The 27,046-nt window shown below is 36.2% G+C and overlaps 3 protein-coding genes across 3 annotated transcripts in view; all 3 read left to right on the top strand.

Annotated features, from left to right (window-relative positions):
* Positions 1-3,056, top strand: part of LOC124640764 (putative peptidyl-prolyl cis-trans isomerase dodo) — a 39,350-nt gene extending 36,294 nt beyond the window's left edge. The window contains exons 4-6 of the mRNA XM_047178686.1: positions 1,639-1,678; positions 1,852-2,055; positions 2,536-3,056. Coding sequence (XP_047034642.1) covers positions 1,639-1,678; positions 1,852-2,055; positions 2,536-2,732 — 441 coding nt within the window. The 3' untranslated portion in view covers positions 2,733-3,056. The remainder of the gene's footprint in view (positions 1-1,638; positions 1,679-1,851; positions 2,056-2,535) is intronic.
* Positions 3,057-5,173: 2,117 nt separating this feature from the next.
* LOC124640917 (E3 ubiquitin-protein ligase TRAIP-like) lies at positions 5,174-9,929 on the top strand. Its single transcript, XM_047178876.1, has 9 exons — positions 5,174-5,408; positions 5,549-5,661; positions 5,919-6,131; positions 6,449-6,607; positions 7,191-7,292; positions 7,814-7,927; positions 8,274-8,451; positions 8,828-8,947; positions 9,229-9,929. The coding sequence occupies exons 2-9, from the start codon at positions 5,549-5,551 to the stop codon at positions 9,556-9,558; spliced, it is 1,329 nt and encodes a 442-aa protein (XP_047034832.1). The 5' UTR covers positions 5,174-5,408; the 3' UTR covers positions 9,559-9,929.
* A 4,283-nt stretch (positions 9,930-14,212) lies between these two features.
* LOC124640560 overlaps positions 14,213-27,046 on the top strand; it is a 31,508-nt gene continuing 18,674 nt past the window's right edge. The window contains exons 1-7 of the mRNA XM_047178362.1: positions 14,213-14,858; positions 19,847-20,006; positions 20,886-21,026; positions 21,301-21,461; positions 21,785-21,896; positions 22,244-22,313; positions 22,644-26,830. Of these exons, the coding sequence (XP_047034318.1) occupies positions 14,679-14,858; positions 19,847-20,006; positions 20,886-21,026; positions 21,301-21,461; positions 21,785-21,896; positions 22,244-22,313; positions 22,644-26,830 (5,011 nt within the window). The 5' untranslated portion in view covers positions 14,213-14,678. The remainder of the gene's footprint in view (positions 14,859-19,846; positions 20,007-20,885; positions 21,027-21,300; positions 21,462-21,784; positions 21,897-22,243; positions 22,314-22,643; positions 26,831-27,046) is intronic.

Genomic DNA, 27,046 nt, shown 5'->3' with positions numbered 1-27,046 from the left:
TATTATGTTTGATTTTATTATACTTCGGCCGTTCAGAGAATGCGTTCCTGACACCTATCAGTTAGTCACGACTAGTGATGGGCACAACATAACACTGAGTTCGTTACCGTTCCTTCAAAATGAACCGCCGCATTATTTTAAGATTATTTTCGTTTTAAATTGGCGGAATCATTTGTTTTATATTTTAGTTATTTAAGTGGAAACCAAAAAAAGGTAATATTCATATAATAAAATTGTTTTATTTATTCTTTGTTACAAGTACATTGAATTGAATGTGCGAACAGAATATTAATCAGACTCCGATTTGCTTGAGGAGGTGGTGTCTTCATCATCATCTTCGCCTACATGTATAATTATATTATTATCAATAACAGAATCAATCCTGATATCTCGGTCTAACAAAAGCCGGGTAATCAAATAAAAACAGATCGAAAACACTTGAAAAACGTGGTCTATGCGCACGAAACGACAACGGACGACTGTTTTAGCGTCACAAAATGGCGGCCCATAACGCCATTTGGGGTTACCATTTTTAATCTAAGTATAAAAATGCGGTTTGGTCATAGTTTTATTTTTATATTTCATAAAAGTTATAATTAAGTCTTATAGTCCATTATTTTCCAATTCTTAAAAAGAAAATCAAAACGTATTATTTTATATTATAACTGTATAAGAACAGATTACGATACTTGCCTGTTATTTTTAGCACAGCACTACAAAATATAAACCGCTGACATAACCTTGTAATAGCGCAGTATAGATTTAGAAAAATATTGTTTACCAAGTTATTTGACACTCAGTTTGGCACAAAATTATAACATTCATTGATTATTGATATAATAATGTTGTTTTAATGCTCCTCAATTGTTAAAACGGTAAACAACCAGCAAAAATATTTTTATCGTAACTGCAACGCCATTGCAAAGTTACGTCGTCAGTTCAATCGCGATGTGTCAGGAACGCATTCTCTGAATGGCCGAACTATAATGTGTTTCTTCTATTGTTTTTCTTCGTTGTACATTTCATGGATATTGATCTATTTACTTTAAAGAGAAATGATTTTCGCATAAAAGTTATAAATGTACTGAACGACATTGATGTTTTTATGTAGAGCCTGATTGGTCTAGTGGTCTGAAACTGCAAAGATGTTAGATTAGTTATTATTACTAAGTTAGCAATAAGGTTTTCTCATAGCATATATTTGTTTGTTAATATGTGGAAAATGTTGTTGTTACTGCATTGATTTTGTTTAATACAACCTCTTGTTACTTTTTATACACAGAACTATGTAATGTGGTATCGTTTGTTTTCCCAAATAAAATAAAATAAAATAAAATAAAATAAAATAAAATAAAATAAAATAAAATAAAATAAAATAAAATAAAATAAAATAAAATAAAATAAAATAAAATAAAATAAAATAAAATAAAATAAAATAAAATAGATTAGTTTTAAGTCCAGACTCCACCAAATCGGTATGAAGTGGAAAAGTTTTTAAACAACCAATAGAATTCCGTTATACAAACATCTCGTCTCCGTTTACTCCGATCAAAGAAACCTATTGGTTATTCGCCTGAGTGTTGATACCTGCAATCATAAAATTATGCATCATCAATCAATAAAGCTTCTATTTTTCAGGACGATGGCATCATGGAGATTCTGAAAGATACAAGTTTATGTAAGTTTATTTATTAACTCAGATACCTACTTACACATATCAAAGTGAATATTTGTTACCTACGTACATAGGTAATATCATATTTTTTAAGCATTAAAAAGTAAAGTTTTCATATAATAAAGCTCTGAGAATTATAAGCCCACATAACTATTAAATACTTGCCTCCACCCCAGCCTCTCGCGACGAATGCGCGCGCGCCGCTGCCGTCATCCGCTGGGTGGTAGCACAGACCTGTGCCTGCGCGTGCACGGGTGCGCAACTTATGCGCGATCTCCTCGTGTTGGGAGTGCCAAGGAGTCATGCCAGTGCTCTAGCTGACGCTGTGGATAACTATAGGCCGGAACATGCGGCTCATGTGCAGGCTAATGGGTTTATGAGTAAGTATCTGATCGTAAAGAGAACTGTACAGACCCGCGCCAAATATGTGCATTTCTGAAGTTAGCTTGTTGCCTCTCTTGCCCAAGAGGGGTTTGTTCTTATTTATTTTGTATTATTCTGTGATGAATAGTTAGGTACTAAATTCTTTGAAGCACAGCATCCCGAAAATATCGACGAACGAAACGAATAGAATAAAACACGACAAACTAATAGAAATACGAACTAGCGAATCTGTTCGTACAGGAGGAGGAAGAGTCAGATTTCTATCTTCAGAAATGCAAAGTTATTTGACGCGAACTGGAGAGAGAATGCATTGTCTTTATCATAGTGTTATTAGTATCAATCTTTAACTTCCTTTATACTTAGGTAAACCAAAGAAAAATTTCATAAGTCTAACCTACCTACCTACACAGATATCTACTTCGAGTCTTGGACCGGCATTTTTATTAGGAGTAAAGAACTTCTTTCTCCACTTCCAGTAAACAAACTGACTGACGTGTCAGTGGCCCCAGGACCTGAAGGTACAGTGGACACCTTCACCCTGACGATGCACAGCGACGACGTATTCACCGGAGAACAGAAGAAGAAAGAACTCCTCATTGAGAAGAGTCAGGCACAAACCCTTCTGGATGAACTCAAGAAGGCCTATAAGAAGATGGAAGAAATTGAGGAATAGGGCCTGAATGTTGGTATGATTTTTTTTCTACCATGTGTTGATGTGGACGCGAAATTAATGTTGGATGCCAAACAAATTATAATGCCATAAAATATCTACTTTATTATTTTATATAGTGGTTTAGTAAAAATCCTAGTTTTATATTATACAATGCCTTGCTTTGTATTTTAATGAGCTCTGCTCTTTACTTTTTAACATTCCATGTTTAAGGCTTCTCGTATTGTATTTTCTTATAAATTATCGTTTTACGGTAAGTAACTATAGTTTCAAATGTAAGATACCTATGTACGAAACTCGTATTTTAAAATATATTCCTAATGAATATTCTTCGATGTTTTATTATTTTACCAGCATTTGTTATACCAGCAACTACATAGCTTACCTATTATATCACCTTTTATTATTGTACCATCGAACTAAGTAAAAGATTGGAAACTTTCACAAAGCAATATATCATAGGTACGTAATTCACCCATGAATGTAAACAAACTGTACCTAAGTAGGTACCTACCTATTTACAAGCGCGGATCCAGCCCTCAAAAAAGGTTGTGGTCACAGCTACTAGAAAATCGGAACTAGAAGCGGCTACTAGAAAAGTAAAAGTCGGAGCATGAACATGCTCATTAAAAATTATGCAAGTCGTTTATGAACTTTTGAATGAAATTATTTCCTTTTTTCTGAGCATCAGGACTTTGGCATTAGGAATGAAAATAAACTTAGGAGGAAGTTGGACCCGATAAAAAAAAATATTTTCGATCCAAACCTATTTCAATCAAAACTTCTAGTAGCCAGTAAGCCAATATAGGGAGGGTTTGACGCATTTGGTGCACTTCTCAACTACCAGTGGCGGCATAGCATCGGGTGGCATCCCGGGCTGCTACCTATTGAGCACCCCAAAAAAAAAACGACAAAATAAAATTACGAACCAATCTAATAATGCTAAAAAAAACGTTTTTTTTTTTTAATATATCTAAACTCATATTATGCTCACTATCAGTTCCGTCTCTAGCTTATGTACCGGGTGCAATCATTACTAAAGCACCCCTATGTATAGAAAGATTGTGAGTAGTTTTGTTTTTTGCGCGAGCGTAGCAAGACGGAACATTTTTTAGATTTCGTCGTAGTTACCAAGTTATAAAACCAAAAGCGAAGACGTGGTATAAAACCGTATAAATTTGCGCGAGCGTAGCGAGCGCAAAATTTTGGAGTCTTGAGACACGAAATCACAGAAACAAGTAAAAAAAAGCCACTGCTAAGTGAAAAAACCGCGAGCGTAGCGAGCGCGAGATTTTTTGAGTTTTGGTACTGTTTTGTACAAAAAAAATGTAAAATAGTGACTATTGTAAATAATAATAATTTTATTGTAATAGACAGCTGTGTTGCTGGGAAGTTTGTTTTGTTCTTCACCGCTTCTTGTTAACCAGAAAGTCCTGAAAGAGGGCGTTATGGGGGTGCTATCCTTTTCTACTTTCAATTTTAACTTAAACTAATCTAACGTTTTCGACATTGGACTTAAACCACCGCAAAGTGAAAAAGCCGCGAGCGTAGCGAGCGCGAATTTTTTTGAGTTTTGGGACACAAAAGTACCTCAAAAACTAAAGCTGTAAGAAAAAAAATATGGTGATCTCGAATTAGTAAACAACAGTCATAAAATTAAATGCAACAAAAAAAAGTATTATTTTGTTGCCTAGTGTTATCATCAGCCTATCGATTTAAAAAAACCGTAAAAGTGTGATGTCACAAGTCTAGGTAATAAGGTTGTGGGCATGCCCATCGTGCCCACAACGGTGGATCCGCCCTTGCCTATTTATTATAAATACCTACCTGCAATGGGTAATTCATAATAAAACCGTGAGAAATGCTAGTTTTATTAATTACAGTCAAAACAACTCAGAAAATAACTTTACTAAAATAAACAATGAGTTGAAATTATGTACTTTGAAGTTTTGGACTTGGCGTGCCGTGTACGTGGCTCGTACGGGACACGGACGTGAAACGTTACATACATTTTGTATGAAGTAAAAGCCCGGACATGGCCCGGCCGTGGCCCGTCCGGACCACAAACGACGCTCGTCATACAAAATGTATGTAACGTTTCACGTCCGTGCCCCGTACGAGCCACGTACACGGCACGGCCCGGCCTAATATAAATCAACCCTAAAACTGGGCTAATAAAGTTAGCTTTTCCAGATTTCGATTGCTTGGTCAAGGCTTCATTTTGTTTTACCCATGTCATACCCTCGCAGTTCCACGCTTTAGCTTGATTTAAGCAAAATATGATGCAGAAGCCAAAAAAATAATTACTCTTAGTTTGGAATCCCATATGATTTATTTACTCTCTGCCACTGGACCAAAGAGATTGCATGTTAATCGATCGTTTCAAATTAAAATAAGCTAGCAAAACTATCTGTACCACAGATAAGATATAGATTTGTTTGACATTTATCAGATTTTGCGTTAATGTTTTCTATTGTTATTGTTTTACTCCGAAATCTATATAAATACTCGATTAGTTGGTGTTTAAGTGATATGTTTAGAAATATAATTTGTTGTAATAATTTCTTATGCAAGACTGTTAAGTTGTGAGACTGTTTCGTTAATAAAATGTAGGTAGAATGCCTCCGACATATTTATAAGGATTTAAAGTATAATCTTCATTATTTATCAAAAATCAAGGTAAGATTAAATTAAAACGTATTTATTACTCAGAACTGCATTTAAATAATTGATATTTATTGAAGTTTGCCTGACTTAGCGCCAAAAGTTTGCGAATCAAAACATAACCTGAAAATAAATTTTTAAAAAACCTTTTTCAGATGAATATTTTATGCACTATATGCAGTGATCTAGTGAATCAAGCTGAAAGCATATATGTAACAAAATGTGGTCACGTGTTTCACCATCATTGTCTCTCTCAGTGGATAGAAAGGTATTTACTAAAATCTTTTGTTTGGAAAGTGTATGGTTGGTATAATTCTTATTTACAAGTTAGTAAAGGCCACTTTGTTACTATGATAAGCTCTTGATTATAATCCCAGCCCTTTCACAAATGGCTGTGGGCAATATCTATTTTAACTAGGTTTAAATCAACTCTCAAGCAATTCTCGCATTACCTATTAAATAACAATGTTTATTGAATGCAATCAACTTGACAGCATCAATTCCTAACTAAACCAAACCTTTCAGATCGAAAACCTGCCCACAATGCAGGAACAAAGTGACGGACAAGTGTATGTTCCGTCTTTACCCAACAGTTTCCAACGAGAATAATAGTGAAAATGCGGCAACACTGCAGTCGAGGTTGGACGATGCTGAGCTGCAGTTAAGGCAGCAACGAGTCAAGTATAAGGAGAAGGAGGATAAGCTTGTGATTGCTAATGCGGACTTGAAGAGACAGGAGTGAGTATTGCTATGATACTTGTTTACTGTGAATTTTGAAGACCTTAAAATTAAATTTCTAATAGCAAATACATTTTCATGTGTGTATTAAGTACACACTCATTACTTAAATTCTGTGGCAGTATAATATGCAAAAACTAGATGTAAATAAACAGTGTAGCACACTAAAAGTAAGCTTAGTAAATTGAGTGATTTGAACATTTTCGTTAATTGAATGAATTATAACATAGAATTTTTGATCTAGAGGTGACCCAAAAACCGTTTGTTCTTGTTGCTCGGTTGTCCCTACAAATTGTTTCCTAACTTGTAATTTTCAGTGACCTTCTGAAATCATATGAGAAGCGTTTAGTAAGCTTTGACTCAAAGGTGCTGGCTCTGCGTGAACAGCTAGAGTTCTCCAACATACAGAACAAGGAGATGCAGCGGGTTAAAGAGGAAAATGAGAGCTTGAAGAAGAATATGCAGACGTTAAATGGGTAAGAACCTGTTCTAGTTAATTTTCGACAGATTGGACTTGTTTGGACTTGTTTAAGTAAGGGCAATTTTTTCAATCATCAGATAAGATTTTTATCTGAGAAATAAATATGGCTGTTTGACATATTTTCTATACATGCTGTCAAAAGGACAAACATGTTCTTCAGTTAAAAGTTGTTTTGTGATTGAAAAATCAGCCCTTAGCTAAACAAAGAGCTAGATAGTTTTTTTTTTCCTTTCTTGAAAGTTTATAAGAGGCTCTGTGCTTTGCGCATTACATATTCTTATTAAACTTGGGTTTTATTAATTCTCTTATAGACTGAACTATATGAAACATTTAAATATTCCACTAATGGTACTTATACTGCGATAGTTTGTTATTGATACAAGCTGTGGGTTTAATGATTATACATATTGTAACAAAACTTGGCAGTAATATGATGCTGTGTGAAATCTATGTAAGAAAACATACATTATCAGAATAACATATATACTGAAGTAATTCTCTCAGGATCTGGAGAAATAGGCGAAAGCCAGTAAGTAGTAATAAATATTGTTTGAATGTATGTGGAATATTTATTGCAGTCTGCAAAAGGTGCTCAACGCTACTAGTGATGATGTGGAGCAGATGTTACACAGCTACTCCGATGCACGCACTATTGCTACCTTTGCTACTGCACTTAAAAGGTAAATGTTGTTTATAAGTGAAGAGGAATGCTATAAAAATAAACTGATCTGTTTTAAAATCTATACTAATATTATAAAGAGGAAAACTTTGTTTGTTTTGTTGTAATGGATAAACTCAAAAACTACTGGATCGATTTTAAATATTCTTTCACCATTAAAAAGCTATATTATCTGCGAGTAACATAGGTTTATTTTACCCCAGTGCGGGCTTTAGCTCCCACGGGACGCGGGAGAAACCGCGGGCAAACGGCTAGTTGGCTTATAAAATAATTGTGTGATGTGGAATTTTATAATTTTTTTAAACTTTATGCTGTAAAGATACCTACAGGTATCTTTATGTTTAAATGGCTATAGGTTAACGTTATAGGACAACGTTAAGATGAATTGTTAATGACCATTTCTGATATTGTGATCAATCACTTCACTATATTATGTATGTGCCTTCTAAAATTAAAGCAAATTAAATTACAAAATTATATAGAATGTGTGTGTATGTTTGACATAATGGTAAATATTTCCAGAGCTCTTTGCGAGTCCGAAGCGAAAAAGAATGAGACTCGTGACCGACTTCACGCGGCCAAACAAAAGCTCGCTTTGGAGAAGAAAAATAATGACGATCTACAGAACAAAATCATGTGAGTACATGTCTGTTACATAAATACACAAGTAAGTAGATAAGAGAGTTCATAAAGAAATACATAAGGAACTACATAAGGAGGTACATAGGGGAAGAAAACGAGGTACACAGTGATACTATATCTGTACAGGAGCACATAATGTAGTACATGAGGATATAAATTAACTAACCGTGGAGTTTCTTGCTCGTTCTTCTCCATATAAAGCTACTTTTGAAATGGGCAACTAGAATCAAACTTATTTATATTTTTACCTTCCAAAGGGCGAGTAAGGGCCTAAATGAAATAAAATAATTTGACTTTGACAGCTTTTTTTTACCATTCATTATTTCACACATCTCCACAGAGAATTACACGACGAACTCGTACAAGCTCAATCAAAGTACGAGCAACTGAACGCAGAAGTACAAGAACGCAACTCCCGGCAGGAGGACAAGCGCGTGCACGTGGTGACGGCGGAGATCGAGTCGCCGCCTAAAGAGAAACACGTGGTGCTGGACACTGATAGCTGCAATAATAGTTTTGTAAGTTGAGATATTTATTGTTAAAGTAGCGGTATTATTATATGTGTTACATTCTTGATCGCTTAGTTAGTGCCAAAGTCTGCAGGGGCTGAGGTACTCGAAAACTTGCGAAACTCTTGCTATATCAGAATAAAAGAGAACAAATTTTCCTTCACTGAGTAGAAATTATTGGTTGGACTATTGGTGCATGTAGGCCATATAGTTCTCCAAAAAAAACATCTGTGTTTTTTTTAGCGAACCACAGTCTTGCCTTTCTTCCCGCGCCATGCCTCCCACTGTGGGATCGAAGATCATCAAATGATTCCATTTGATGATTTCCGATACGAAATAATTAACACCACACTCCACTAATGTCCATAATATCATACTATTTCAGAACACAATGGTGAATAACATAGAGACATCAGATTCTCCATACTTGAGCCTGAAGCAAGGCAACATGTTCGCGCTCACGGCGTTACAGCGAGCTCCTCTCAAGCTACCTGATAAAGTCAAGGTAAGCCGAGTTTCCTATGAAATGATTAAGTATAAAAACAAAAAATATATAAAAACAGATATTTTATAAAAAAAATCCTCATTGCTCCAGAATTTAAGTTGAAAAAATGATGTGTATTTTTTTATACTCCACTCTGTCTTTGAGGTGGAGGAGCTTGATTTCCCGTTTTTGCATAAGGCAATTTTGTTAATTCTAAATCCAAGCCTCTCAAGATCATACTCATAAACAAACCTCTCAAAATACTACTATCTACTCCTAAACAACTTATTTACCTTTTCCAGCCATCAGAGCAACTCTACTTGAACTCAATCAAAAACGCCACCAAGAAGCGTTTAGGAGAAAAATCCAACACGTTGAGCACGAAACACAGCATTTTCCACAAAAAGGAGCCGATGAAACTCGAAGCACGTGACGACAACGTAACCAGTAGTATGGATATTACCTACGACGGTTTAGGAGGTCATTCCAAACCAGACATCTTTCCCGTACCCAATAGAACCCCGGTCAAAAGCTGTATACCAAAGTTGTCGGCTAAACATAAGTTGAAACGGCCTAACCCGACAGGTAGTCAGGATATCGAGAAAATGCTCAAAAAGGTCAAGAATAAATAAAGGTTGGATGTTTTTGAATTTGTTGTAAGTACATGCCCCTTATTTTTTAACTTGTAGTGTAGCAGTATTTATTTGGAAATGAAATGGTAGGTTGTGTTTTAAAAACAATGGCAACACTGATTCAGTATTGCCAGTTAAACATTTAACATAATAATTAAAATGATGAAGTTATTTTTAGTATCAAGTTTTCTCTAAATCTAAGTTATCTGTATAATATATTATTGTTTGAATTATTTAATTTTACAAAAAAATAAGGGGCCTCATTAAGTCATCACACATATACTAATCATATTAATATTACATAAACTCACCGTCTAAATGTATTAGAAATTAAATAAAAAGTGAAAGTAGGTATAAAGCTGTAAGCTTATAATAAAATACTTTTAGTTATGGCCTTATATATTAAATATGCTAAAATTAGGTATATTACATCCATCCCCATGTATTGGAAATTTTAGAATTTTAAGAGATTCGGGCAAAAACCGCAGGGACCGGAGATGCCTCGAAAATCAGCTTTATCACATAAACTTAGGATGCATTTTTAATATGCATGTGTAATTACCATTTTTATAAAGTTACCCACCGCTTTAGAAATAAGTCTTTGAGTGTCTGTCGTAGATTCCATATCGTAGATTTACAGGATCATTTCACGAAATAGACGCATTTCATTATATTATATAATTTGATTAAATCGAAAAGCTAATTCAAAATGCCGAATCATATAAATATGGTCCATAAAATTCCAATTTTACACATGCATGAAATGTGACTATTTTATGGAACTATGGAACATATTATATAGAGCGCAAATCTATTATATTATGGCCACGACAGATAAATCAATTTGCGTGTACAACCAGTGATCTTACAAAATGTGCCAACAATATTCTACTTGTAATGTATTTTCGATGATCGTTATTAGTTTCTTATTGAAATGAACTAAAGTCCAGTATTATAAATTACACATTTTTGCGTTTATCAGTAACCATGTAATCATTCAGTGTCTATTTATTACTTAGAGTCGACAGATTGACTTACTCTTTTTCAGAAATATTCGCTTCATTTTGGACTTATGAAGGCCTGAAAGTACTAGCCTCCTTAAATATTTATTCTCAAGATTTTTTTTTGCAATTTTTTCACTAATCAATTTGGCCTTAGGTCATATTGATTAATCAAAATTCAGCTATAGTAGCGTTCAGTTTTGAGTAGTGTCATTGAGCCAATGGTAAAAAGAATTGTATAGAAAGTGTAATAATCGAATGGTCGCTTATATATGAATGTGGTATGATATGATAACAGAGCTTGTTAGAGCGATATTTTGATACGAATATATTTAAAAGCAGGTTGAGTGACTAAATGAAAGGTTGTGAACAACTTGAGATAGGTTTTACAATATGGGACTTTGGTAGACTAGGACGGATAGTTGTGACTGACATTTTAACGAGAAATGTTTTGCAAAAACTAAATTAAGCTTTGGATGTATAACCGTTCAAGTGACTTTTTTCCGATCTATGCTTGTTAGGTATGGTATGCTTCATAGTATTCCTTATAGTTCCACATAGTTTTAGTTGTAAATCCAATATGGCGTATAAATTGTCATCGGAGAAATAATTTTGTTTTATCGTATTTGGGATCTTATCACAAGCAATAATAATTCGACCAGTGGATATTTACACAGCAACATGATAATAAGTCGGAGTAGAGAAGTTTTGAAACAACCAATAGGATTTCGTTATTCTCTGAGTAGCATTCTTGATAGGAGAAATTCTGTTCGTCTGATAAAAGTTTCTATGCTTTGGTCCACCAAGGTCTGGGCCTAATATTTGGTAAATATTTACTGGCCGTATTATCCAAGTACTGTATGCATTTGTCGTAGCCATATCGTAGAATGGACCACTTCATGAAAAGCTTGAGCATTTCATGAAATGGTTGCGTTTCATGAAATGTTCATGTTAATTTGACCAGATCGTTAAATCGTCAACATTTCTCGATTTTGTCATCCACGTCTGGCCGTATGGTATAATAGGGTATCCATAAAATATTTAATATAAATCCACAATATTTTGGGTAAGGGGGAAACTCGCGTAGCATAGGTAATTCGACCCATTGGAGTTTAATTTCATAAAATCTGGTAGTTGTGAAATTTTTCACAGCTCAAAATTGTCAGGAGGCAAAAACACTTAGGTTTTTTTCATAACTTCGATTGCAAATATAAAGAGTAAGAACTTGTACCTGTCCTTTAAGTCCGACATACATAATAATTTAAATAAAATAGGAACTTTAGTAACATTTTAGGAATCTTAAAATAGAACACACTTAATCTTAAATGACGTAACCTGTAGGTTCACTGCCTCGTTGGTCTAGCTGTCGCAAGCGCAGCTGTCGAGCACGAGGTCTTGATTCCCGGGTCGAGCCGAAATCGCTTTGTGGGTTTTAGAGACTTTCACGAAACAGCCCGCAGCTTGGAAGTTGGTATTTGTGCATCGGAGAGCACGTAAATGTCGGTCCTGCGCCTGATCTCTCTCCGATCGTGTTGGATTGCCGTCCCATCGGGCTATGGAAGTGAAGGAATAGTGAGTGCAGCTGTGTCTGTGTGTCACCTCGCAAATTCTTGTGCACTATAATATGTCTCGCGCAGTTGGCTAATCTCCTTACATGAGAACAGCCGCCGTAGCCGATAATTGGCTAAGAGGACATTATTGTTGCATACTATGTTGCAGACTATAGGGGTAGACGAGTTTCCCCACCTTACCTAGGTCTGCGCTCAGCTGGCTCGTTTGGGATGCGTTCTGAGAGCGGTGGGTTCTTGTATCTGGTGGATGTTACACTCGCTACTACTCGCAAGAAGTTATAAGGGTTACATCGCTGGTAAATAATTCCATGGGGTTTGGAGTAAGCAAATTAAACAGAAAAGTATGTTCCTGTCATATATATTATTATTAATAACACAATAATAGTCAATAAATAGCTCAATGGGTTTCTTTGGGATATAAACCTATTTTTAATGTATTGAATCATTTTTAGTCGTCCACCTTATCCAACAGTTTTATGAACTTCCTTTAATATTTCAAAATACTTCTCCATCGGAATTATACGCATAGTAGGATCGTCGACGCATTTTTTATTAAATATAAGATATTCCTCATCTGCAGTTTCCATAACGTCATATTTTGACAGCCAGTAATAGTCCATGGACGTCTTTGGCGTGGTCACCCTACTGTTCTTGATTTGTTTTATAACCTTATAATTAAAAACGTTATAATTCACCAACGTAGAATTATTTAATATTATTATTATTTTCGTCGTACACTCTTTTGTCACTTTCTTCCTCAAACGAATTATTCAATTTTTCGCTGCGAGAATTTTCAATGCAGTCAACGGCCGCCATCTTCAAACGTAAATAAAGCGCTGGCAGCGCCCCTAGGGGCAATTTACATAACTATTTTACGATGTGATCAATTAATTTTGATAATTTCATGAAGAAGCCGAGCTTTTAGTTGCACATATCGAGAAACGATTTCTCATCATTGATTTGCCCAAGTCACATCATGATGTGGCCAATAAACAGTGAAACATTTCATGAAACGGGACCATTTCATGAAATGGTCGAGTCATTTCATGAAGTGGTCAAGTCTACGATAAGGCCACCACACATTAATAGTTATTTAAGCCTTTGTATATTTTTGTAATTAAAGCGAATTTATTTTAGTAGGTCTTTAGTGTCTATTTTATTAAATCTGTAAATCATACTTTTCATAAATCTTGTCATGTCAGCCTAAGCCATGCTCCGTTAGTTGTAAAGATCATATTTATTATAATTATTTATTTCAAGAACTAATACTACAGTGAAATGTGGTTGTTTAAAAAACTGATTGGTGGTAAATAGAATAGTGTTGCCAACATCGGATTTGTATTGCCACTGGAGCATAAAAGAAAATATAATAAAATTAAGTGCAATAAAAACCTTTTAATGCGCAATGTGTTTAATCGCAAAAATATTGGTCCTGACACCTACTCGTTTTTTAAATGGCCCATCATACTGTATGTATAAAGTAATCGTATGAATACCATTCAGTTCTGTGAACCTCGGTGTTTTAAAACATAATATATAAATATTGGGTGTTAATAAGTTATGTGTATAGTTTATGAAAATAAGACTGCAAGTATCATGTAATAAAATGAATTGATGATGATTTTTTTTCGTTTTATTCTTAAAAGCTGTTTCCCGCCGTTTAACCTGCATCCCCAGGTATTGCTGCCCGTAACCACACTGTAATGTAATTGTATCGGTAGTGAGGGCGCGGCCGGCTCGGCCCTAGCTGTAGGTTGCCATATATCGTCCGATATTTTGGTATAAAGTTAGGTTTTTAGTTAACTTGTATGTACTAGATTCATGAGCGTATAAGTATTTTTTGAGCTAGCAAAAACCGTACACAAAATTCAAAATCCCTCTTAACCTTTTGTTTTGTCTTTTGAATAAGATAATAAAACTCAGTCTTGCGTTCATTATTTTTATCATGCCCTCCATATTACATTGTTCAATTCATGATATAAGTCTAAAATGTAAAAAAAAGACTATCATCATAAAATTAAACGTTGATTAGTTGAAACTAAACGCACCCAACCCATTGTTGACATTTCGTTTGACAGTTGGTGATAGTGCGTGTCGTTCGTCTCGCCGAATTTATTTATAAAATATCACATTTTGTCTATTAATAAACCGACAGAATACTTTTAGATCAACATTTAGATACAGCAGGGGCGCTCCAAGGTGCAGTGTTTATAACACAAGCGCGTAATTAAATAATATTCGGTGCGCGAATATTTCGTGTGTAAAAAAGTACCGAAATCATGTTTTTGAGTGTAATAACTAATTTTTCTTGTGAAGATGTGGTCTAGACAAAGGTTGGGTTATATCTGTGCGCTTGAAATAACCGTATCACATATCATTGATCTATACAAATCAGTGTATTGATAAGATATTATGTTATGTTTTCGGACTGATTAGGATGGTTCGGAAGTGTTAATCTGGTATGAAAGACGTGTTAATAGGCAGTGCAATGTTGTGTTAGCAGTTGTTGGTGTATTTAAGTGTTAAGTGTGTGTAAGAGTAAGTGAAAATGCCTGGGAAAATAAAGGTGAAGGTGTTGGCGGGTCGGAACTTGCCGGTGATGGACCGGGCTAGTGACACGACGGATGCGTTCGTGGAGATAAAGTTCGGCAGCATCACGCACAAGACCGATGTGTGCCGCAAGTCTCTCAACCCTCACTGGAACAACACTGAGTGGTACCGGTTTGAGGTAAGTTTCCATCTCTCTACTATACTTCATCTAAGTAAGCACCTGACTAAGATAAAAAAAATTGATAACATAAATTTATTTAAAACTCACTTTATAAATAAATGTAAATACAATAATTACAATTAATTGTTTGATCAGTATGTTTTTATGTAAAAAGTCTATCTAGGTATAAAAACTAGTATACCTTCAGTTATGCCTACTCAAATGGAGTACCCATAGGTGCTTATTTACCTACTTTGCCTCCCAAATGTGACTTTCAATACTTTTGATATCAATAACATAAATATTTGGGCTCCTGTTTAAATAATAACAAACGGAACTGACAGAAACAGGTGGTTTTCTCATAAGATTCTTGTAAATATTTAATAATATATTTATAGACACTATTCTTATTTTCGTTAGTTATTTTTTGATTAGTACAAAAATATCTTATACCTTAAATATACCTTTGGATATAAAAATATATTATATGAAATACATAATCCAAGATGCTAAATTTGAAAAAAAATAATACATATAAAGTTGGAGCAAGCATGGTGATTAACTCTCAAAGGCCTTACCCAGCAGTGGGACAAAAAAAAGCGGGTAATGATTGTGATGAAAATTGGATTATGAATAAAACTTGCCAAAATTCACCACATACATACAGCAAAGAGTTTTAAATCATGAAACAAAAGTAGATAGTGCGATATATACACCTATAGGTACCACATATTTAAGTGGCATCATGTAATTCAAGATAAGCCTGATAACTGTTGATGCTCGGATCCCACTAATATACTCACAAAATAGCTACATTGTTGTGTTTTTTTAGTCTATAATTTTATTAGAAAACTGTGTGTTCCCTTAAACACACTAATTTCAGGATTTGTTTCTAGGATGGTCCATTATCTATAGACTAGCTGTTCACTTGCATCCTGTGGAAAGTACTGACCATACCGGATTATACCATAGCCTATGTTACTCTGGAAGAGTGTATTTTCTTTCAGTGAAAGATTTTTTTAAATAGAGGCAGTAGTTTCAGAGCCTGAGCTTGAACCAAGGTACAAACAAGTCTGTCAATTTAAGAAATTATACAGGAATAACTTTTAATAATTGAGTATTCCCAAATGTAGTAAATGCTTAAGGATTTTTAGCCATACCTACATAAACTTGTGCAAAAATAAATTAACATGTTACATTTGGTTGTATTTAATGATTTATCTCTTCGGATGACTCACTCAGACTGTAACTCGGTAGATAAAACATTAATTGACCAATAACAATGACCATCAAGTTGCCTCACTGTTACTCACAAGAGTTTAAATTATAGTTTCTTTATTGCTCAATAAAGTTCTCATTTAACAGATGGTAGTAGTTTGTCAGCTTGAAAAAGAAATACCTAAAAAAATATTTTGTTACCAGTTTGTCAGTTTAGCAAAATAATTATTTCAGTTACCTATTTGTAGATTGCAATTTACTTATTATTCTATTCAGGAGATCTTGAAGAATTTTATACTAAGAGCCTGAATAAAAATAATCTATTTGTTGTTGTATCTGATTTGGAACTTAGTAACAGTTATTGATTATTTTGCAAAATTCTTGGGATTTATATGTTAATTTAAAAGAAGATGTCCGAATGTTAGATCAACTTTACTCACAATGCTTCATTCTCCCAAGTCCAACAGTTCCACCAACCCAAGTCTTTCAAGCAAAGCCAGTACTCTGTAAAACTGTAAACAAAAACATAAGAAAAGCGACAACACTCACAAACTGGCAGCATACAATGAAACATTCAAATTAATTGACCAAAGAGGTGTCAGCTCCGACCTTCGGACACGTTTTGTAATCATTAACCCTATAACAATGTAGCACATATATTAACAGACAGCTGATAAATCTGTCCCATGTGTCTATTAGCTAAGAATAGTAGATGTAATTGTTCTAGTCTCTGCACGTGGGTGTTGGGTAGTGGAGAAAGGGATTTTATCTGTTACTCACTTCTGCAAACAGTTATACTCCCAGGCATATGGCCTTCCTGGGTAAATGGGCTATCTAACACTGAAATAATATTGCCAATTGGATTTGTAGTTCCCGAAATTAGTGCTTTAAAGCTTGAAACAGCTCTTTAATAATGATAATATCAAGCACTTTAAATAATTTTGTTTATGTCCAGTATACGTTTAGGCTCCAGATATGACTCTTTGAACGCTAGCTTCTTCTTGGCGAGTCGATGGCAACTTAATTGACGTCAATCGAATTAGCGTTATGTTTAAATTACGGAAGGTGCGACAGTGATCGACAATGCTGGCGCTAACGCCTAAAATTACGCCACAAAGACAGTAAAAAACTCTGTGGGTACATCGCTTGAAGAAGTTTTCATTGCAGTTTAAAAACATATTCGGTCAGTGCGTCCGAGTATGAGGGCGCGGGTTCGATTCCAGGTCAGGCAAGTACCAATGCAACTTTTCTAAGTTTGTATGTACTTTCTAAGTATATCTTAGACACCAATGACTGTGTTTCGGATGGCACGTTAAACTGTAGGTCCCGGCTGTCATTGAACATCCTTGGCAGTCGTTACGGGTAGTCAGAAGCCAGTAAGTCTGACACCAGTCTAACCAAGGGGTATCGGGTTGCCCGGGTAACTGGGTTGAGGAGGTCAGATAGGCAGTCGCTTCTTGTAAAAGCACTGGTACTCAGCTGAATCCGGTTAGACTGGAAGCCGACCCCAACATAGTTGGGAAAAAGGCTCGGAGGATGATGGTCTGTGCGTCCCTCCTTGCCCCTAGCTGACACTCCAAATTACCAATAGTAGCAATATCGTAATGCCAATGATGCTAACAAAAACTACTAAAGTCATTGCACCAGTCTTACCTACTACCATGTTGTTGTCTACCTTAGTTTTTATTTTCTTTAGAGGCTTATCAAAAAGGCTACAAAAATAAATGGGATTATAAAAATATCAGATGGCTACATAACAGTCCTTGTTCCTAATAGTTTCTTCAGATAAAGAAGATCCCACATACTGCAAATACTCTCACAATTTTCATAATCGCCGAAACGTGCCAGAATATTTGGCGTCGTGGACGATGACGTCACACTGTCATTTGCCTTGTGTCTCTGGCAATATCTCTCGACGACCACGTCTGGCGATCGTCTACTTGGGTATTTGTTTGTGCATTTCCACAATGTGAGTATCCAATGATTCAATATTGATTTGGATGTACGCCAAATGGGGTTTTATTGGAAGTACGCCTTTTTTGCGCAGTTTTTGATTGGCTGTGCAAAGAGTATGATTCATTGCTTCGGAGGGATTAACGTCGAATATTAATTATCGTATTTTTATTACAGTCAGATTCCCAAATGAGCAATCAAGTGTCCAATCATAAATCTGGGTTTAAAATCACTGAACTAAATAGGTAATTACGCACTTCCATACCTACGCCACCTCACTCATTGAGGACCATTTCGACTCATACCATACGCATATAAAAATGTATTGGCATCAAACACCTAAACGCATGAATGGGTATGTGTGCGACTAAGTACCTACGCGAAACTACTTCATTTATTTTGATTAAGTTCAACTGCAGTCTCTTATGTGTCACATAAGTTCCACCCGCCTCGCGAGAGAACTATTTCCCGCATACCGATAAGTAATAAGTAGCGTAAGATTTTTCGCAGACCTAAGACAATTAAATCGGTACAAAAAGAAACTGGCTCAATTGGCTGGAAAATTTGAGAATAGGCTATGAAATTGAAGAAGTTATGTTCGTCATCTTCTGTTTTTAAGCTACTGTTTATATTTCTTCACGTTAAGATTCTTTCCTTCGCTCAACTGGTTTTATCTCTTCCCAAATGAACTATAATATTCTCGACAATACAAAGAGTATTTTTGGAACCTGTCCTTCTATTTTCATTACACATCGTTTGTTTTCCAACAAATTCGCGTGTAATTTCGCGAGATGTTTTCATGGCGCGCCACGGGACCTGATGCGCATATTTTCCGGACTGCGATAATAGTTAATGTTTATGTTTACGCCACGTGAAATTGAAAATATTATTGTTAGAAATTATAAATGTTCGTCGTACAGAATATACGTCATTCCGCAAAAAGCTGCTCGTTTAGGAACTTTCCTTTTGATTTAAGAAAGTACTGAGTGAATATTTATTACTGATTTGAAACATTATTTCAACTTTAGAAAACCAAAGCCAATATATACCGAGAAATACTTTTTTGAGATGATGAGAAATCACGGGTGCGCTAAATAGTCCTCATAAACGCGGGAGAAACCGCCGTTGGAAGGTAATTCACCTACCATATGACAAACTTCTTCACTTTAGAAGACTTCTCTAGAAGTAAATATAGATAACTCATAAACATTCAAATGACCTTCAAGATGCTTTAAACGATAATATTATGCACGTTCCTTTCAATCCGCAAAGCTTTCATAAATAGACAGACATTATTTGTTAATGCAATGTCTATTCTACTGAAATGATGGCCATTGTTTGCCAATACGTTCTAATACGACTGAAATACGTTGAACGTTATCTAATGGGGACGAGGTTGGTACCAACTAAGTTCAGTTCATCAGCTCTATGACATGGTTGACTTGCTCCATCAGAAATGTAGGTAACTGCACGTGGAAAAATCAATAAGCTGCTATAAAATTGGCCTCGACATCATATGATGAGAAGAGAAAGTTCATCAGCTAAGTACTTTCATTTAAGACATTTAGGTATAAAGATTTGTAATATTTGTTGTTATCCACTGAATGTCACCTGCAACGATCAAACTGCAACTCAAAAACGTTTGTTCAAATAAGGCTGATAAAACAGCACTTTTCAAACGTCATCAAATCAAAACTAAACAACAAAAGAAACAATCGAAATCAAAACGCAGACCCCAAAACATCCACCCGTCACCGAAATCAATTCTCTTCTTTCTTTTTTATAGCATGCACATTTTTAAACACCATGCAAATAACATATCCTTTTTCCCCCAGGTGGACGAATCAGAACTGCAAGATGAACCTCTCCAACTCCGACTCATGGACCACGACACGTACTCCGCCAACGATGCCATAGGCAAGGTGGTGATCAGCCTCGCGCCTCTACTGGCGAGGGAAGCCAACAATGCTAAGAGTACTGCTGCTCCTCATGGTGGTATGTAGAAAGATGCTACAGCCTTTTCCTTGTCTCATTGCTGGGCAAAGGCCTCCTCTCACACGGAGAAGGATTGAGTGTTAATCACCACGCTTGCTCAATGCGGGTCGGTGATTTTAGAATTCATAGTCCAGGTTTCCTCAAGATGTTTTCCTTCACCTTTTTATTAGCCATTGGTGTCTACGATATACTTAGAAAGTACATAGAAACTTAAAAAAATTGCATTGATACTTGCCTTACCTGGAATCGAACCTACACCCTCATACATAAGAGATTGATGCTTTTACCCACTAGGCCACCACGGCGTTATGTAAAAATACTTTATCGTATGCCTTTAGGGCTAATAGTAATTGAAGACCCAAAAATACATTCTAGAGCATTAGTCAAGGCCATATAAAGGTATTCCACGCGGAAAAAAGCCATACAAAGCCATACGAAGAAACATCCCCAATTTGCACGTTGCTTTAATTTTATAGTTACTGCAATTTTATAAAATATCCTCTTACTCTTGACTAAACTTTCATGGTTTTAAGGTAAAAACATTGAGGCCTAACGAGGGAAAAGATCCTAGATTTCTGCCACCACATACTTACTTATGGTTGTTTTAACTGTGACAGCGCTGCTGGGATTACAGTTACAGTTACAGCCTTTTTATCGTCCCACTGCTGGGCACAGGCCTCCTCTCACACGTAGAAGGATTGAGCATTAATCACCACGCTTGCTCAATGCGGGTTGGTGATTTCAGATTTAATAGTCCAGGTTTCCTCAAGATGTTTTCCTTCACCTTTTTATCAGCCATTGTTCATCATTATCATCATTGTTCATCAGCTGGGTTTTTTTTTGTTTTTCCTTTTTTCTTAAGTGAATGTTTTTTTCCAGGTGCGGTAATGTCAGGCTGGATCCCAGTGTTCGACACAATGCATGGCATCCGCGGCGAACTGAACGTGATTGTCAAAGTGGAGCTGTTTTCAGACTTCAATAAATACAAGACTTCCAGCTGTGGAGTGCAGTTTTTTCACTGTAAGTTTCCTCATATAATCTTCAGTATCTTTGGAATATCTAGCAAGGCTTCGGCCATTCTCTGTAGCGTTAAACGTGGCAAAACTTTCGGTCTAAATTATAGCCAACCATATTTCACTTAGAGATAATAATCAGATAAAAGATGATATACAGACCAATTTAAATGCTTCAGCTTTGGCAATTGACCCCAAAGCATAACATAGATCTGGCGTTGTTCCAAATGATAATCAATTTGAATACACCTCTGTACCATGCAATGATCTTACATTCCCAGGTCCTATGATACCTCCAGGATACAGAGCGACTGCCATCCATGGGTTTGTTGAAGAGCTGGTGGTGAATGATGACCCTGAATACCAGTGGATCGATAAGATTAGGACGCCTAGAGCCTCTAATGAAGCGAGGCAGGTGGCCTTCATTAAGTTGAGCAATCAGGTACGTTTGAAAAGTATCAAATTATGTTATTTTTCTCCTATAGTATCTTTACAAAATTCCACGAGCTCTCTTTTTTTTCCTCATCATTTCTAATTGCAATCCTCACCAGCCAAAAAAAAATTAAAAGTATTTTTTTTTTAATGGACGCTTGTTTTTTATAACTTCTCTAAATATGTGCAGAATCAGAATATTTATTTTTTAAACATAGGTGTATTCCATAAGGATCTTATTAATTTAAAATACTAAGTGTGCTATGTTTTATAGAAGACGTACAAATATTAACAAAGAAATAGTGCAAACGCAATAAATATCTCGTGTCCCAGGTACAACGCCTAGTAGGTTTGAAAGCAGCTGAACTCGGCGCGAACGCAGTCGTCGGCTACCAGCAGGACTTCGATTTAGAAGGGGAGGCGGGCGTCGTGGCTAGAGCTATTGGTATGTGTAATTATTACTATATATAATTTATGTTCACTAGTAGACAGATTATTTCCACCTTATGTGGGAATAATTGCTAATTCAGAACATGAGAATTAGAGAACAACATGGTTCTTATATGAGTCCAATAGTTGCCTCAGGAAATATCGAAAACTATAGGAAATAGTTAATTAACAATATAGATAGTTTCGCATGTTTTGAAGTCATGAATGCCGTACTCAGCTTAAATTATCTTAGAATAAATATTGATGCTAAAATATTCAAGAAGTTTTGATGCCGTTTTCTGAATAATGTAAAACCCTTTGCCATTTAAAGGTTATTTTCATCATTTCTTGTATCGATTGCAGGCACTGCCGTGAGCATATCTCCTTTGCCGATGCCGAGCCAACCGTTAAACATGCCGCCTTGCACGCAACAGTGAGTAAAAGCAATATTCAACTCTATGAGTTCAGCTATAAAGTCCAAAATAAAAGAAATACTATCAACCCTTTACTGAAAAATTAAGAAGCAAGAGTTAGATTCCTAGCTATATTAAGCTACATTTTAATGAAGTATCGATCGACCCAGTTCTTAATCTGATGTATTTATCAAGTCTATCTAGAATATTTTATGCTCTGAACGCTTTAAATGTTCGTAATAGATGTTGACAAAACTTTAACTTAGTTAAAGCCGAGTGAGTTTTTTTTTTAAACAAATTACTTATAGTATATTTTTGCATGGTTTGTTGTGTCCGCTAACCTAAATCAGACAATTAAAAAAGTATTTGGACATTTTGGCGACGGATAACGAAAGCATAACAGAAATGTCAACTTATTATCAAAATCACCAAGAAGAGTTACAAAAGCTTCTCATGATTTTAAATCCTAACGCATCAGCATTGCTAGACGTGACAGACGCAATTGATGAAGATGAGAAAAGTATGGATATGACGAGGCAATCAAGTCTCACTAGCTATGCTGGAAGTGTATCCATATATCGAGATGAATACCCACATAGGATTAGTCTGAGACATCTATCTGAAGATCAAACAGATCTCAACAAACTGCTGAACAAAGATAGTGATGATTCAGACTCTTCCGGACCAATAGAAAAATTAAAGAAAATGAAAACGAACTTCTTTACAAGAAGGTTTAATAGGCGCCCAAGTAGTAAACGATCATCGATCGATAAACAAGACGATTCGATATCTATTAAGTCGAATACATCCGAAACTTCGCGAATCTCTTTAGCAGAAATTAAAAACGAATTGAGAAAGTTCAAGAGTTTGAGGAAACCTAAATTCCGCAAGCCTTTTGTTAATAAAGAAGACGAAGGTGAGGGCATGGCATCTATTCTAGCCAGGTCTATTATACATGTTCAAACAAGTCTGGCTTGTATAGCTGAGACTCAAGACTCTGAAGCCTCTCCCGGCTCTACTATGAGACGAACAAGTGAGTCAGAGCCAGCTATCAACATCTCCGATGATGAAAAAGCTAAAATTGAATCTATAAATGAAGAAGGCATCAAAATGCCAGAGATACGTTTCACTTCATTGAGCAATATAAATGCTGAAGAAGCTATTCCGCCGAGAGAAAGGAAAATTTCTGAGTCTTGTCCTGCAACGCCAATGCCAGACAGAAGTGAAAATCTTCTCACTTTACCTGGGGAACCTGGCTATTTTGGATCAGTGTCATCCGCTCTTTCTGCTGAAAGCTCTGAAATTGAGTCCAGTAGTGATGAAGAAGATGACGAAAGCTCTGATCCTAAAACAGATACTGAACGGTCCATTGAAACTACCAGCTCAGTAGTACAATCAGTTCTAAGCCACAACATTGACCCCAAGTTAATGGCAAGTTTGGACAAAAAACTAAACATCCTTGAAAGAAGCAGTCCCGATATAAAAGAAATCTTGCAAATAGAAACTCAAAAGGAGATCGATAAAAAAGCTGAAGTAGAACAACAAGTGTTCGATAATCAAGTACTTATTGATAAATGTAAATCACTGGAATCTGTGCCACAAGGAGTTGAACATAAAATAGTAGTAGAGAAGCCAGTCAGGTCAAATGAAGCTTCGACGTCATCGGTCAAAGACGACACGTGTGTAACAAAGCCTAGTAGCCACCATATAAAATTCCACAATCCCTTTTTGCACAAAAAACCTGCTAAAAGCATTAGTGAGCCTTCTTCGCCTGTAGATAAAGGTAGTTTCGTCCATCGCTCTTCTAGACGAATCAGACGCCAGTTATCTAAACTGTCTAAAAGTAATATGATTAAAAGTATTTCCCACTACTCTTTGCACCCCAAAAAGAAAGAAACTAAAACGCCTTTGAGTCAACCTGGGTCGTCTTCCGATGTGCGTTCGAAAGCTCCTAGTGAAACTGTACTTGGTTCTCCATTTTTGTCGTACAGCGATCTGATGAGTCTTGACAAAGAAAGTATTGATACCAATAAATTCTTTCACAAAAGCGATGAGTTTGACCGCGTGAAAGTCTCCATGTATATCGGATCGGAGCCGGTTTCTAGAACTTCTTTAAGCGGTATATCGATTCCGTTCTACAAAGACGAACAACATCATCACGAAAAGAGACAATCGCTCAAGCCAACTGGCCTAGTCCATACTGCTATGGAGACTATCCTCCTGGATAAAGTTCAATCTTTACTTATGCCTACATCACCAGAACCTGATTCAGTTAAAAACAAACAGTTTTTCGATGATGTGAACGAAAAATTGGGAAACATGGAGAAGAATAGAACAACTTACAATGAATCGACAGCAAGTAGTTTAAGTATTACGCCTGTAAATAGAGCGAAAAGTCAATCACCGCCAGTAAGTAATAAACCGGTGGTTGTAAGTGGTATAAGAAAAGCTGATAAAGCTCATGAACATAAAACAAAACCCCCAAGCTTGATGCAAACTGCAATGGAAACTATGCTCATGGATCAAGTACAATCCGTGCTTATGGCTACTACTCCTGAAACGCCGCATCCTGAACAATTCTTTGAAGGCAATAATCGACCAGAAAGTTATGACGGATCAAAAGGCAAAGTAAAAAATCCTATTACATATATTCAGTCTAAGTTAGGGCCGAAGTCACCTGATCCTACTTCGCCAACCGAAAAGTTCTTTGGTGGTAAGAATAAAAAGAGGGATTCCATGTCAAGTGGTCTTGTTCATACTGCTATGGAAACTATGTTAATGGAGAAAGTCCAATCGGTTCTTGGACCTGAAACTCCTGAACCGGTCACTTCTGTGTTTGACGACTATGATAGGCATGACGAGCATAAAAAGAAAGATGAGAAACCACATGGTTTGCTCCAAACTGCTATGGAAACTATGCTGTTGGATAGAGCTTCGGTTTTGGGTGCAAATGTACCAGATCCTGTGATACATACTGAAGAGAAACCACATGACTTGCGTAAGAATGACAGTTCAACTGGTATGACCCATACAGCTATGGAAACTATTCTGATGGACCAAGTACATTCTTTGCTTGGACAGCATGGTACTCAGCCTACACACACAAGTGATGAAAATGATCATAATAAGAAATCTAACAAAGAAAGTCACAAAAAAGATGAGAGCAGTGGTATGACACACTCAGCTATGGAAACAATATTAATGGATCAAGTCCATTCGTTGATAGGACAACATGGCACGCAACCTACGCATACAAGTGAAGAAAGTGATCATAATAAAAAATCTACCAAAGAAATTCACAAGAAAGATGAAAGTAGTGGCATGACACATTCAGCTATGGAAACTATATTAATGGATCAAGTTCATTCATTAATAGGACAACATGGTACACAATCTAAACATAGTGGTGAAAGTGATCACAAAAAATCTAGTAAAGATGATTTGAGACCAAGTGGGTTAATACATAGCGCTGTAGAAACTATGCTTTTGGATAGAGTCCAAGCTACTGCATTGGGAACTCCAGTGCCTGTAGTACCGACTGAGGAAGATCACTCTAAAAAAGAAGAGATTCATGGTCTCACTCATAAAGCTATTGAAACTATATTGATGGATAAAGTCCAATCTTTAGTCGGTCAACCTGGCATGACGTTTGTAGAACCAAAAACATTTACTGATGATGAATTGGAAGAAGCCGAACATTTGAATGATGATTTAAAATCTCCTGGCTTAGTTAAAAATGTAGTAAAGAACATATTGCTAGATAAAGTGCATACTTTAGAAGAAGAAAAAGAAATTGCAGTTGAAAAGCTGAAGGAAATATTTGATAAATCACATTCACGTGAAAATCTTAAGCCTACTGGGCTGGTTCATACGGCTTTCGAGACTGTTCTTTTAGATAAAGTACAGACTCTGATACCTGCTGAACCAGCAATTGTTGCTGAAACTACTGATAACACGTCAGGTGGAAAAGCTAAACATAATAAACCACCTAACTTAGTTATTCCAAAAGTGGAACCTGAAGTGATTAACATACAGTTAATGACTAACGCAGAAACGACAGGAGATGCTAATACACCTACAAAGTCAATCGACAAAAGCAAATCAGTACCAGAACCGAAGAAAAAGTCCAAAACATTAACCCGCCAGGATAGTGTTCACTCAATAACAGACGAAACGCCTAAAATGTCCAAACCAGCTAATTCACCATGTTGTGACGTCACTAAGCCTTCACACCCCATTCTTGGCGCGTTAGAGACCATACCTTCGTTACCTGAGACGGCAGACGTAGATGAGACTAACAATAGTGTGTGTGATAACTCGCATGCTGTGTGCGATGCCAACAGGACCGAGAGGGATAGGAGGGATGATAACCGCGACAGGGATAGGGGATCGCCGAGACATGCTCGCCACGAGTCGTACGGAGGAAGGGATCCAGTGCAGACCGCGCATGCTCAGAATTCGTCGTTGAATGCCACGTCGACGCCGATGGGGATACATAGGAGGTCTTCAGATTCTGATCTCAGTGTTACTCCTAAAGGTTAGTGAAGTTCTGTGCGGATTTTCTATTTGATTTTAGATTTTATAGATTCCTTTGATCTCTTTAATAAAAGAGGTTTACTCCTAAAGTCCGTGCGTCCTTTTGTTAAGGATTTAAGTTAGGAAGTAGGTCTACAGGTAAAGACTGACCAATATCTAGTAAACAGTTGAAAATCAGTGAGCAGTCAAACATGATACTGGCCTTATTAGGCACAAC

The sequence above is a fragment of the Helicoverpa zea genome, chromosome 21 (genome assembly GCF_022581195.2).
Source record: "Helicoverpa zea isolate HzStark_Cry1AcR chromosome 21, ilHelZeax1.1, whole genome shotgun sequence".
NCBI lineage: Eukaryota > Metazoa > Arthropoda > Insecta > Lepidoptera > Noctuidae > Helicoverpa > Helicoverpa zea.
The sequence above is the reverse complement of the archived record's forward strand: the minus strand, read 5'-3'. Positions and strand labels throughout refer to the sequence as shown.